Below are 15,151 nucleotides of genomic sequence, written 5' to 3' on the forward strand. Positions count from 1 at the left end.
AGGATAGGTAGTCCCACCCTTCCAAAGGTTGTTAGAGGCTGTGAGAGTCATTTAATTCTAAATCTTTATGAAAAGAAAAGCTTAAGTCAATTTTGTGAATCTATTCTACTTCTATCTTAAAATACTGAGTTATTCAAACTTACTACTCTTAATAAGAAGATTTTGTAAATACTTTCAAAATTGCATTGGTTATATTTTTTGATATCTCAGTAAAAAGAAAAAGGGGGTGGGTTCCCCTTCATCTCTTCAGCTCTGAGCAGGACTTACATGGCTTGTTATAAAGCACAAGTCTAACAGCTCATATTAGCAGTATTATAGCCATGATTGTGGGGCCAGGAGTGAGGAGCTTTAAATGTATACAGCATTATATGTTCTCTAAAACTCTCATACATGCTTCTCCCATGTCAGGCTTCTGACACAGCAGAGCAGATAAATTAGAGATTAATAACATTGGTAGTTAAAAAAATAAATCTAGACTGTCCAAAACAAGTCCTGCATGTTACAAGTGGGGAAACAGACTTGGAGTAGTCAAGTAGGCAATCGACTCTACTAGGATCATTCAGGAAGTTCTTGGCAGGGATCAGATGTGACTTAAGCTCTTTTCATCCTATTGCTGCCTTTTGGGCTCCTGTCTGTAACAAAAACATTAATGTAATATAATCAATACCATCATAATCTCCTTTTAGTAAAATATCATTTGAAAAAAGTTGTTGTAACTAACTCAAGTTTGAATTCCTTGAAGGTGAAGATTTTAATATTTGCTTGTAGTATTAACACATTATTTCATTATATAGTTACTGTGTGAAATGTAACATGCATTTCTGAAAATCACACACATATACACACACAGACACACAGACACACACACACACACACACACACATTATTTTTCCTCTTACAACCTTACTATGTGTGTTTCATACAATGATTTCCTCCAGCTCTGTGTTCCTGGCACTTTTGCAACAGACTTGAATGTCAAGAAGGATAAGCTTCTTAGGGAAGGAGCTTGACTCGATCATATGTGTATCTCAGGGAACAACACATAATGTCTACTTAGTAAAAGGCACTAAGTCAAAGGCAAGGAATCTATTAGAGACACTACCATTTTCTCTGTGGCCTTGAGCAAGACATTTTACATCCTTGTAGTTGTGATTTCCCTCTTGTCAAATGGGTATGGTCCTACTTGTTATCTATTTAGTTTGTGGTACAAAGGGACCAACTAGTATCTACATACTAGAAACTAAATACCCAAAGCTGTAGAAGACAAGGCTTATGACTAGTTACTAGAAATGCAAACTTCTCTGACAGCGTGGAATACAATTGAGGTTTGCAGAACCTATAAGAACAGACAACACCATCTCTCCCTCTGCCTACAGGGTACCCAGCTTCCATATCTTAAATTGGGCAAAGCAGAGTGACCACAAATTATTCAGATTTGTTGGAGTCCCATTAAAGAAACAAGATATGTATAATGCAGTAGGAAATTGGGTGTTTTGTGATGTTTCCTATATGTAACTTTAAAGTCTTGACATGACGTTATGATTTGTCTGCACATTGTCAGAATGGCATAGAATGCTCTATCACTTGTGAAATCTATTCTTTCTCAAGTACTAAAAAGTAAAACATCATTACTTAGCTCTCTTTTTTCATTAACCATGTCCTCTACTTTACAAAGGGGAGGCATACTTGGTTTGGTGTGTCTTTGGAACTGGCCACCAGCATTCAATTCCAACTAAGCATGAAATTTTAGGTAAACAAGCTCTTTTCTCAGAGCATTGATTACTTTAGGGGTCTAATAGATATATGACTACCTGCTTTGTCTCTCTCTCCAGGAGAAGCAAAGGAATCCACAGATAAAGAAGAGCTTAGGGAGGTCCAAGCCAATCTTAAATGCATGCATGTAATGTTTTTTTTCTTTTTTTTTTTAAAGAGAAAGTGATGCTTGGTGTTGCACACAACTACTCAGCATTAGATTCAGTTGCAAAAAAATGACATTTTCTGAGCAGGTTCTCATGTCTAGGTGCTGAATGGGCAAACAATAAATATATTCTTGCATAAGCATGCGTCTGTGTTCTTATCTCAGGAGTAGCAAGAAGAGAACACCAGATTCATATTTTTCAAGTGTTAATAAAATGAATAACAATGGAAAGTCTTCTGTGAGCTTGACATGTTATTTGTCTAACTTATTTTCAGAAGTGAAGGAGATTGCTCTGAAGTTTCTTACCAAAGGTATCCTTTCAGGAAATTATATTTGAACTGCGTTGCCCCCACTGTAACCAAATGTGTCTGTGGTAACATAGACTCAGTGAGCTGTTTCATGAAATTTCACTTTTTCAAATACAAAGAATTAGCGCAAATTGAAAATGCCATGGTATATGCACTTCTTTGTGGATTGTCCAACAAGGTGGCATATTCCATTATTAATTCAAGATAATCTGATTCATAACATATGGAGTAAATACAGAAGTATACCTGGGTGAAATGGTGTAACTGTGAAAAGTGATTTCATTATTTGCAATGCCTGAAACACCTTTAAATAACTCACAAGGCATCCCTGGAAACAATGCAAAAAGGGGATACAATATGCCTCTGATTATCCCATTTGATGAAAAGAGGTAACACTTTTCTCCCAGGATAGGGCTTATTACTCCTTAATTGACTTGGGAAATATGAGCTACTATTTATTTGTTTATTTTCATTTGCCAAATAAAGCCTGTGTGTGTGTGTGTGTGTGTGTGTGTGTGATATAATACAATGATGTGTAATATATTTGCATTGTGGGATAATTAGAACAAGTTAACAAAATAGCCACCATCTCATATACATTCTCATATACATTAACAATGTTCAGGTTTACTCTATATTATTAATAACATGTTACTATTCTGTACAATGAACTTCACAACTTCTTTCTCCTAACAAAAATATTGTACACTTTGACAATACCTCCTCATTTCTGCTATCTTCTTGAATAATTTAAATGATTATATTTTAGAGACCATCTCTAATCAGGAAAATCACACACATTTTAAACAGATCAGTTAGTATTGTAGAAGCATCAAGTAATTAGAAATCTTCTTGAAACTCTTATCACAAAGATTTACTTTGGGGCAAGTTTGATGAATACGTAAGCAGCATTTGGCATTTGTCATGAATGTTATCAACTGGGTATAAATTCCCAAGTCAAAAACACTTGGAAACAGCTTATCTTTTAAATAGGTTAAGCATCCCTTCTAAATCTTGTGCACATGTTTAATATACTTACCACCCCCATTTTAAATAGTGCTAGGGAAAGTTCAATCTGTGTCAGCACTTGTCAGAATAATACTTACAAATTCTGCTTCAGCAGAGCTGCTGTGAATGAAGCTGTGAAGTATCTCCTTGCATTATAACTATTCATACATCAAAGGGTCTTTTTGAACTGGGTAATTATGGGAGGAAAAAGACGTGTTTTAGTGCTACCTGATAGTTCTTACTAATATTACCTTTGTAATAACTAATTGTGTTACCTGTAAAAACTGAAAAGAAAACTTATGTAACATATTCATTAAAAAATACATTTACTAACTTTGATCCTTGTACCCCCTCCTCAATACCATTCTTTATTTCCATCATTACATTGATTTTTATATTTAGTGTTTATATATGAAAATGTTTGGCGAAACTTACACATGCTGACTCCCTCCTGCCTTACAAAATTTGTCATCTCTCTGTTGCTAGGATTGTGAGCATATGATTTAATTATCCTTGCCCTTAGGGTATAGCATGTTGGCTATGAGCCCTAAGACTCATAGCAAGACTTGGGCAAGATTTGAACAGCACTTCTTTTTCAAAGACTGTTTGAAAGAGCTTACAAGGTGTGCTTGCTGATAACAGAGGGTTGGGAGACTGCAGGGCTTTTTCTACTTGAAGCTTACAAATACACTGTATGATTGGCATGGAAGAAGCAAGGCAGCAATTTCATAGTAACCTTCTCTGTGAATGAAGGAATACTGTTTAGCTGCCTCATCTCTGAAGAAAAAAAATAAAGAGCATGTACATCATCTTGTCACTACTTGTTAGGCTGCATCAATAGATGAATATTAGAGCATCCAGATTGCAGCTGGTGAGGTGCTACACTTCCTGGAGCTATCAGATCATACCTGGAACAAGATACTAAGAGATAGAAAAGCCCAGGGCAGTCAGGAGTCTTGCCTTGGGAGCATCCAGGATAGTGACAGAATTCAAGGCTAGAACTTCAAAAGAAAAGTTGAAAGTTTCCAATAAGTAAATGAGCTAAAGCAGAGAGATATGTGCTTCATGTGCCTCCAAATTATTATCCCCAGGTAGAAGTTTTGTGAGATAGGTGCTTCACAACCAAGAAGGAAGATTCTGATCCAGGTGTCTCTGCATGAGCTAGATGTGCTATTTCAAGCAGTGATGATCTCTGCCCCTGCCTCTGTCATGGGCAACATATACACAAATAGAAGCTAGATGGCCTTTGTATTTTAGATAGGCTTCAAGAACTAGTGAAAAAGAGTATTGGACCAAATGATGCTAAGTTCTGCTAAAAAGAGACCAATTAAGTCAATATTCTTAAGTAGTTTTTACACTTGATTTTAACTAAGGCCAAGAAGCATAGTAATTTTTTAATGAATCCTCTACGTTTTGTGCCAGGAAGGGAACTAATTTTCTAAGTAGTCTCCTTTTCCTCATCAGAGCATGACCCATTTGGAACCTGCTTCTCTGATTGACATACACATTCCTGGAATCTCCAACCAGAACACATTTTCTGTCTCAGGACAGGTTAGTTCTATTCCCTTATTCTCCTTTGCCTTCATTATACTAATATTCTATTTAGATTTGTGATGGGTAAAATGTCATCAGTTTTCTGGTGTCTTAAAGAAATCTTAACTTTCTGTTTCCTTCATAATGGTATCAAAACTTAATTTTATTTAAAAGGAGTCTTTAAAACAACATATGCACAGATATCAGCAGGCATATCTCAGTACCTGAGCCTCAACTCTGTCCAAGTTAATTGTGCCCCGACCTAAGGAATCATAGGATACAATCATCTCCTAAAGAAGATTAGATAATCCACCACTCGACCAATAGGTTTGAATTTAAGAAAAGCTATATTCTTCATTCTGGTAACTAAGTTTTCATTTTTCTATGTCACCTCCCAAATCGTTGCTTACATGTAGACTGATCCTTAAAAATCAAGATACCACACAGGCAGATTTTTTTCTACAATTGTATTGTCAAGCCTTGAGTATAGCTTCTTTACAGCTTCCAGTAACAATTTATCACCATCAGATTTTTTTTTAATGTGCCATAAAAGACATTGCTATTCTCAGATATTGTGCAGAAAGAGAGAGACCTTGGGGCACTCAGCTGTAAATGGGATGTCCCTATCAAATCTTTATCCTCAGGGAGCCAGAAGAGGAGGTAGAAAGGGTGCAAGAGCCAGAGAGGATGGAGGACACCCAAAGAGCAAAGCTATTTAAATCAACTGAGCAAAGCTCATATGAACTCACAGAGACTGAAACAGCAAGCACAGGGCTTGTAAGGGTCCGTGCCAGGTCCTCTGTGTATATATTATAGCTTTCAGTTTAGTGTGTTTATGGAACTTCTGAGTGTGTTAATGAGTAGGTCTCTGATTGTTGGCCTTCTCTTAGGCCCTTTTTCTTCTGTTGGTTTGCCTTGTCCAATTTAAATGTGATATGGGGTTTTTGGTTTTGATCTTATATTTTATTTTGTTGTGTTTGTTTGTTATCTCATAGAATCCTGTTCTTTTCTAATGAGAGACAGAAAGGGAGTGGATACAGGTGGTAGGGAAGGTGTGCAGGAACTAGGAGGAGTAGAGGGAGGAAAATACATAATCAAGATATATAGAATGAGAAAAGAACCTATTTTCAGTTAAAGGGAAGAAAAGATGGGGCTATTCTAACAAAATTATCTAAAAGAATATTCTTCCTTCTATCCTTACTTCCTCCATCAGGTCATGATCTACTTATTCATAAATGTTTTACTAAAAGCAGAGTGTATTTAAAGTTAGGGATTGTCTTAGGGTTTCTAATGCTGTGAAGAGACACCACAACTGTAGCTGGAAGTTTTCCTGTGTCCCACCCAGTCTGCAGCCACTCAGACACAAGTAAACACACAGAGGCTTTTATCAAATAAAACTGCTTGGCCATTAGTTCAGGCCTACCACTGACTAGCTCTTACATTTAAACTCAACCCATTTCTGTTAATCTATACATTAGCACATGATCCGTATATTTACCTATGTGCCATTACATGCTGCTCCTTGGATGACAGGCTTGCATCTCCTGACTCAAACCTTTCTCTTCCCAGAATTGTCCTTGTCTGCTTATCCTGCCTATATATCCTGCCTGGCTACTGGCCAATCAGCATTTTATTAAACCAGTGTACAAAAGCATTATCCCAGAACATTTTCCCATTTCTGTTTAATTAAAAAGGAAGGTTTTAACTTTAACATAGTAAACTTATATATAACAAACAAGAATTATAGTTACAATATCTAGTCTATTTATATTTGGCAAATTCAAAGAAAATATTCTATTTATCCTATATTTGTGAATCTAAGATTTCATATCTACCATATCTCTTGTCATAACCAAGGAAAACCGTAGTTATAACTAACTAGTCTTCAACTACATCAAAGACCCAAGAAGGATATAATAATACCTAAGTAAACAGGAAGTGCATTGTAAGCAACTTCCAAAAATCTAGAATGACAGCTGGCTGCCTTTACAGTCATTCAAAGTTCAGCCATATAGGCCTAGAGTCTCAGTCACTTTTCTCTGTGTCCTGTGGAATGTCTGGCAGTTTATTCGTGAAGCAGGAATCTGAAGGACCATTTTGCCTTGCAAAGTTCAGTTTTCACTTTTTCATGGGTCCTGCATGTCCAATTGATGCAACGTTTTCTCAAGCAGTCCAGATAAGAGCAGTTTCTTGCCCAAATGGCTATTTTTGTCAAGAAGAATATAAACTCTATGTATGTGACATTCCTTCTTGCACCCATGCTCCCATTCCCCACAGGTTATACTGGGCTTTCCATCCTTTTTTGTAGTCTCAACTCATTGTAAGTACTTCATATAGAATAAATAATTCAACCCTCACCACAGCCCAGAGATGCTGATAACTTGATCATGTGTAATTTACAGAGAAGAAAACTGAGGGGCATAGTCATTAAGTAAGGTGTTTCAGAGCTCCCATTAATAAACTTAGAAAACTAGTTTGGAGATCTAGATGTTCGGAGACCGGGGTCAAACTATTTCACATTACAGATGCCCTATTTCAAAGAATATCTTCTGAACAGTGGCTGTGTCTAGTCAATATGCTGAAGATGGCTGATTGCCCTTTTTTCTGTGCTTGTACCAGAACTGGGTGATACCACCCTCTGAGAACCCATCCAAAAAAGAAAGGCTATGACAGAACTCATCCAGAGAAGAGAACTACAATCTTGGATGTGTTTAATCTAACTCCTCCATTTGATGCTGCTTAATCATTTTTAACTTCCTCTGAGCTTCATTTTCTTCATCTGTACCAGGGTCTCTCTCTCTCTCTCTCTCTCTCTCTCTCTCTCTCTCTCTCTCTCTCTCTCTCTCTCCCCGTCTGTGTGTAATTTTTCAAGTCAAGTGATTTATGAATCTGTAAACTTACAAAGACAAACACAGTTAAAAATTCTGTTTAAGTGTGCTTACCAATCACAAACTTAAAATACTCCATTTCTTATAGAGAATGTAATCCCCACAAAGAGGGGAATAAATTTATTCTAAGTAGAACCAAGAGAGCAACAATATCCTTGGTAGTAGGTGGGGACAGGCAAGTTGACTCTAGAACAGAGATGGCACTGGATCCCTTTGGTCTTTGCATATTAAAATGCTAAATAAAATCAAAAGAAAAATAACACATTATTGTTAGTAATATGTCTATGAATCAATCATTTTTGGAACACAGGAACAGCCATTTACACTATAATGGCAGAGCTGAGGGATGATGACAAAGACCATATGTTTCAAAAAACCTGTAATATTTATTATATAGCCCTTTAAGAGAAAAATTAGCTGACACTCTAAAATCTAGGTGCATCTGATTACGTGATTGTCATTCAGGTGGTTATTTAAAAGAGCCTTACATGAATTTGCAAATATAGATTGGCCTCATTATGAACTGGTGTATATGATATTTCTATGCAAGAAATACTGAGTTTCATGTCTGGTGACATTTTTTAATACTACATGCAATAACAATTATTGCATGAACATAGTTTTTTTCCAGAATCATGATATATACGTTTATGGTTGTATATTATGTACAGTGACTTTGGCAGCATATAAAAGTATTTTCTTTATTTGTATATCTTGTCTAAAAATGATTTATCCAGATTAGCATTAAAATCAATGTCAAGAATATGTGTAATATCAATTATGTAAAATTGCAGAATGACTTCATCCTCCTATTTGCTTCAGGCATCACTACATTGGTGCACTGAAACAACCTAATTGAGTATAAAGACCATTTTTAAAAACAAGTTGACAGAACAAATACAAGGACTGTGTGTTTTATTCTCCTATCAGATGTTTGTTTTGATTGACTTTGGAACCTGTGTTTAATTTCCTGAAGGTATACAAGTCTAAACTTGCCCTGCATCTTTGTAATAAAATCCTTTAGAGAAAGAGTAGATAGAAATAATTGTTTAAACTTAAGCTGATACAAATTGTTAGCAACTCATTTTTGTATATCCAAGAAAGACATTCTTGATAATTGAAATTCTTGGATAATTTCAGAGAATCCACTTGTTGGAAATTATTTTGAAATATAATTAACATTTTTCTGCCATCTTTAGAAGGTTATATTGAACATTCTTTAGTGTTTCTTCATAAATTTGATACTATTATCAGCATCAATTATTGTGTTGTGCTGTAATAGTACAGTATGCTATAACTGTGCCCTCAAGGGATAAGAAGACAGATAAGAAGAATGTTTTCCTCCCCATTAAATGGCCATAGACGTGTGTGCTTTCTTTAAGTTCTGACTTTGCTATGCCATTTTCCCTGTGCTGTTAATTTTCATATCTCATTGATCCTTACCAGTGATATGACCTCTACAAACAAATTCCCTTCCTTGCCATCTGTAATTTCCTAAGGGATAGGATCTGATTGTTCAACATTTTAGAGACCTTTCATCAAAAGGCAGTTAGTGCTTTAGTGACAGAGAGACAAATGACAGTGGTGAAGAGGTAAATATGAGAAAGATACAATGGTATATATGTATTAAAATGTAATGATAAAACCTGTGATCAGTACACAATAACACAATTTCTAGCTCTTTGTTCCATTATTTTTTCCTTTCTATTGGCTAAATTGGCTTTTGACAATTTCATGTGTATGTGTATATAGTGCATTTTACTTACTCTCACCAGCCCTCAACTCTTATCTTCTTTCCACATCTGTCAAATGCACTCTCCTCCCTACAGATCCTTTTCCTACATTCATGCCTTTTCTGTTTGTGACCCAGTGATCATAACCAAAAACCAATGTGTAGTCACAGGTTTAAGAGTTATTCCTTGGATCCTTGTTGGTTCATTGTTTGGTTCACAAGTGAAGGCAATGGCTATCCCTCCCCTAGAATCCAAGTTGCCAATACTTTAGCAAGGAATGCAGGGTTCCACGAGCCCTTCCTCAATCCACAATTGGCTTTTGACAGACCTGTCTTGTGCAGGCCAGTGCAGGCAACCATAGCTGATGTGAGATTGTGTTTGCAATGACTGTGCTGTGTCTTGAAGATAGCATTTCACAGTCTTTCTCCCTATCTTCTGACTCTTACAGTATTTCATTCTCTTCTGCAGTGTTTCATGTACCTTTGAGAGGGTGGCATAAATGTCTTGTTTAAGGCTGAATATTCAACTGTCACTTATTCTCAACATCTTGGGCAGCCATGTATGCACCTCCATTCATTGCAAATATAAGCTTCAATAATTAAAGATGAGTGGGGGTGGCATTTGTCTGTGTGTATAATCATAAATATTTAGAATCCGATTTGGTGTTATATCAGTTTAACTAAATAATAGTGAGCCCTGTACTAGGGCCAATAATCTTCCTAGCCCATGGGGTTTTGTCAAGGTTTACAGTACCAAACAAAAATATTTAAAAGGCAGGTCTCTATCAGTTTTAGAAGCCTTTGAGCAGTAAACATTATACATGGACTACTGATAATCTTCAGCTGAGAGGGATTTCCTATTAGTTGCTGAGTTAATTGTAGTTTTTAGTAGTGATCATCACAAAAGTCAAACTTCTTATGAAACAGGTACAATAAATAGACTGAAAAGATAAAGCACAGCCCAGTCCTATGTTTCTTTGCTTATTTTTTACATACAAATTATGCTGTGATCTTTTTCCTTCTCTGTAGTATAAGATTTACCCTATTGAATAACAATGACTCTGATAAATCCAATTTTATATTTACTTTCTTTGTAGTGATAGTGATGAAACCCAGGACTTTGCTTGAGTTAACTGCCTCTGATTTTGTTCTGCAGTCCTTGAAGTTCTCTACTGAGTCCCCACTACTGTGTGTGACCTTATATATTTGTTACTTTTCTATTTCTGTGATAAAATACCATGACCAAGGCAACTTACAGAAGGAAGAGTCTATTTGGGCTTATGGTTCCAGAGGGATAAAAATCCATCACCATTATGGCAAGGAAGTATGGCAGCAGGAAGGTATGAATGATGAGAGCGCTCTTAGCTCCAACCTTAAAGAGTGAACTGGTAATAGCACATGGACTTGAAACCTCAAAGTCCACCCCCAGTAACATACTTCCTCCAGCAAGGCCACAGACCTCCTAAACCTACCCTAAGCAGCACCTCCAACTAAGTGTCAGAAACCATAGGGGACATTCTCTTTCAAACCACTCCTGAGCATTACTATAATGCTTTTTCCTGCCAAATTTGTCAAGATCTGCACAGGTGTGCCACACTCCCAGCAAGACTCATAAGTGCAAATCTAGGTTTCTCAAAACAGTGAAGGAATTTTGTGAAGGGTGATTTTCAAATAAAATCTAAATCCTTTAAATAATATAGTCTACTAACATTTCAAATTACTTCCTATACCTCAACAGGCTTGTAACAAAGTTTTATGAATGCCTTGGTTGAACTAAGTTCAAACTTGCACATTTAATTTTTTTTTTTACCAAGGGAGAAACTTGACATATTTATTAATTATAATCATGTTTACACTTTTACCAAAACTATGATCATGTGTTTAATTGAACTAAGTACCCGTGATTTTCTTAGAAGCATCATTGCCTAGTTAAGTGATAAGTTATACACTTGAATTTTACACATATGGATCATTTGTTCTCATGTGGGACACAGCTCCAAATAGACACGATACTTACTTTTAATTATAATAAGGTGACTTTTTTTATTTTGTGGCAGCAACCTTTGTTAATAGGTACAAATACAGCTACACATGGAAGTTTTACTAATATAATTGTTAACAGTGATTTCTTATTTACAAGCATTAGTAAGATTATATCCTTAGCAATAACAGATAACTCCCCTCACCCCCATACCATTTTAGTGATGTCTGTATTGTATGTTCTTAATTACAGGAATCTCAGCATCTGACTCCAGGATTTACCTTACAAAGTAAGTGGTTTTTGTTTTTATTTTTTCAATTCCTTCTTATGCCAGTCACCATATTCTCACTCCCCTTACTTTTCCCTCTTTTCTGCTCAATGTCATTTAAACAAGAAAGAATAATGATAACAAAAAGGTTACTTGGTGATTTACCATTCTAGTTCCTCTTTTTCATCTATTATTATGACAGAAGGCTGTGAAGTTATCCAGGAAGGCTGCATGTTTAGAAAGTAATTTAATTTTGAATACTCATTTACAATAGAAGCATGAAAAGTAATTGTGTCCTTTCTATTCAGAGTGGAATGACCCAACCAGCAGAGCTTCTACAAAGTCAGTATCATTGAAATCGTGAGTATTTGGCCTCTTTTGGGCATTTTGGCACAGTCAGCACCACAGTGCTGAGCTACTTCTCCTTTGTGGTTGGTTTCTTCTTTGAGACTATGAACCTTTTACTCCCAAGTTCACACTAGTGGGGGTTAATCAAATTCTCATTACCTTAGTATGTTTCAGCTGCTGTAACATATACACCATAAGCTGAGAAGTTTATCAATAGGAGACATGGGTTTATAATAGTTCTAGATTCTAGGAAGTCAGAGGTAAAGTGACCAGTAGAAATGGTATCTGCTGAGATAGACGTATTTTTACTCTAAGCTCATATGGTAGAAGTGGCAAGAGTTCCTTCTGCAGTGGCTCTTGTAAAGATACAAATTCCATTCATGAAGTCTCACCATGACAGAATTCTCTCTCCAAAGTCTGTAGCTGGAGTTTTCTTTCCGGGTCCTCCAAGCCCCGGCAGTCGGACAGCCCACTTATAAAATAAACACATTACTTATATAAATATATTACTTACAAACTGTATGGCCGTGGCAGGCTTCTTGCTAAATGTTCTTATAGCTTAAATTAATCCATTTCCATAAATCTATACCTTGCCACCTGGCTCGTGGCTTACCGGCATCTTCACATGCTGCTTGTCATGGTGGCAGCTGGCAGTGACTCCTTCCGCCTTCCTGTTCTTTCTTTTCTCCTCTCTGTTAGTCCCGCCTATACTTCCTGCCTAGTCACTGACCAATCAGTGTTTTATTTATTGACCAATCAGAGCAATTTGACATACAGACCATCCCACAGCAAAAGTCCCACCTCCTAGTGCTGTCATTTCCCGAGGAAGGACGATAAATATATATTTTGAGTAGATACAATCATTTATACTAAAGTACCTGTGATTAGCAAGAAGAGTAAAAATGAATGTGATTAGTAATTGACTCTCTAATGATGTAGACACAGTCATGGTCAATTCCTCAAAACAACTGTGGCTTCAGTGAAAAAAATCTAGATATTGGTTTCCCACATTTTGATTAGGTATTGAATTTCATGTAACTTCAATGTCTGTAGCTAAACAATAGCCAGCTCCAGCTACTAAGAAGGGCAAAGAATGGACATGAAAGATGATGTGGCTTGATAGCCAGTTAGCCAAAGACCCCACTGTTTGCAGATCATCTGTCATCTGTATGTTACAGCCAAACAAGGACAGTCAGGAAGACTGAGAAAAAGATGACATGGTACCAGATAAAAGTTTAAAAGTCAGAGCCCTGCAATTCACTCTGCACTGTCTTCATTTTTTATTAATATCAACCAGAGGAGAGGTTTATAGAAAACCAATTTCCTCATATTAACTATTGTAGATTTTTTTAAAATATCCATTTACCCAAGAGTATATCAATGGAGTATTTCTGTCATAACTTTTTTCCTTTCTAATAATAGAAAATGGAAATAATAGTATATGCTTGAAATTTTTGAAAATGAAATAATTTATGACACACAAGTTGCCTAATGAAACACTTGAAGTGAATTGCTCACCTTTTTGAAGATCATGAATAACTGCATAAAACAACTGGGAATGATTCCAAATAGACTGAGACACTGATATAGTCAATGGTGCTTCCATTCCATATTCTTGTTTCAGTGTAGTAATCAAATCTCAAAGCCCTGACCTGATCACTAATCCTTGTTGTTGTTGTTGTCATCTTGCCTTGTTTTTGGAACTGACCAGTACCTTGTAATGAAAAGCTCAACTTTAACAACCAAGAGTCCTCAACTTTAAAGCACAAGACAAAACAAGGAAGAGGAATAAGAAAATCGTTTTTTTAAATTTTTTTTGATGTAATCGCCACACTAATGGAAATGCAGAAATCAAAATAATCTCTGAACATTCATCATATGAACTGTTCTTTTTGTTCTGAATGAATCATAGATCTTATTTCCAAATTGGCATTCCTACATTACCATTTTCCTACTAAAAATAAAAAGATACATAAGAACAAATTTGGGAAGACAATGCAGGTTTGCAAACAAGGAAGAATATAAAATTGTATTTTAATGGCAAAGTGATCTTACTCCTAAAGCATGTATGTTAGAATTCCATTGTGAAATATGACATATATTGAAATATTTTAGTAGTATAAACCTAACACAAGGAAACTCACTTAAAATTGGAGGCTGCATTTCAGAGAATAGCATTTTACTGCACAGGGTATAGTACAGATGATAAGACTAAAATTCTCTGTAAAAAGAGTCAACAAGACTTGAGGATACTAAGTCTGTTTTATGAATGAACCTCTTCCAAGTATTGTCCATCAGACTGTAATTGCAATACTTCCCTTCTTTTGGCAAGATATGGGTTTAAAACAAGGAAGGTCACAGTTGTAATAAAATCATTTTTATTTTAGCGTTTAAATTCTTATCAGCTCAGTCATTATTATTATTTTCTCATACTTTATTGTGGTATATTTTTAAGCCAGCTTCTAGGATTTTCCATTTCACAGGGTAATCCTGAAGGTGATTAAGAACATTCTCAATGTAGAACAACGGCCAATAATTGAAATGGTAAAAAGTAACTCCCAAGACAAGAAGGCTATGAGAAATGCCTACTCAGGGCCAGCAAATTTCTAAGACACGTGGCCTACTGCTTAGTACAGTGGAGAGAGATTAGAGCCTTAGAAAACAGGATCCCTTAATTGTTGAGATCATCTATTCATTTTGCTCAGCTTGGTTTTCTTTCTCTGCTTGACAAATTGCAGATCTTCCATTCAAGTGTGGATTGTTTATAAGAATTGCATGCATGGGCACCAAGCCTGTGATCACATACCTCAATGGGTCTGAGTTTAAGCATGCAGCTACCCAGGCTCCCTATTTGTTCTTGACATTTGATGCTCTTTCCATGAGCAAACCCCAGAACTTAACTGACCTTCTAAAGAAGTGGGTATTTTCCTACTCCTTTGATCTACTTTGTTGACATATAGTACTTCTACTGCCTCCCATTGAGACACGAAAATTTGACTGGGTGAATTTAGAAGCCTCTACTCTACCTCAGTCAGGGTATTTGGGGAAAAACACTGAATGTCAAATATGCAAGTTTAAGTCACAGGGTAATTTATCTTTATTTTAAAGTACACAGTGTCCCTAAAAGGAAATTCAGCAACTTAATGAGCAAATGTGTATATACATAT

General features: G+C 36.1%; 1 protein-coding gene across 8 annotated transcripts in view; it reads left to right on the forward strand.

The window, feature by feature from the left end:
* Positions 1–15,151, forward strand: part of Aff2 (ALF transcription elongation factor 2) — a 661,131-nt gene that overhangs the window by 449,340 nt on the left and 196,640 nt on the right. For 2 of the 8 annotated variants that reach the window (XM_052740412.1, XM_052740423.1), the window contains exons 5-7: positions 4,699–4,785; positions 11,621–11,657; positions 11,945–11,996. In XM_052740412.1, coding sequence (XP_052596372.1) covers positions 4,699–4,785; positions 11,621–11,657; positions 11,945–11,996 — 176 coding nt within the window. The remainder of the gene's footprint in view (positions 1–4,698; positions 4,786–11,620; positions 11,658–11,944; positions 11,997–15,151) is intronic. The other 6 variants (XM_052740432.1, XM_052740440.1, XM_052740449.1 and 3 more) reach the window with 3 other exon arrangements.

Source organism: Peromyscus californicus, unplaced genomic scaffold (genome assembly GCF_007827085.1).
Source record: "Peromyscus californicus insignis strain IS unplaced genomic scaffold, ASM782708v3 Scaffold_10__1_contigs__length_136768540, whole genome shotgun sequence".
NCBI lineage: Eukaryota > Metazoa > Chordata > Mammalia > Rodentia > Cricetidae > Peromyscus > Peromyscus californicus.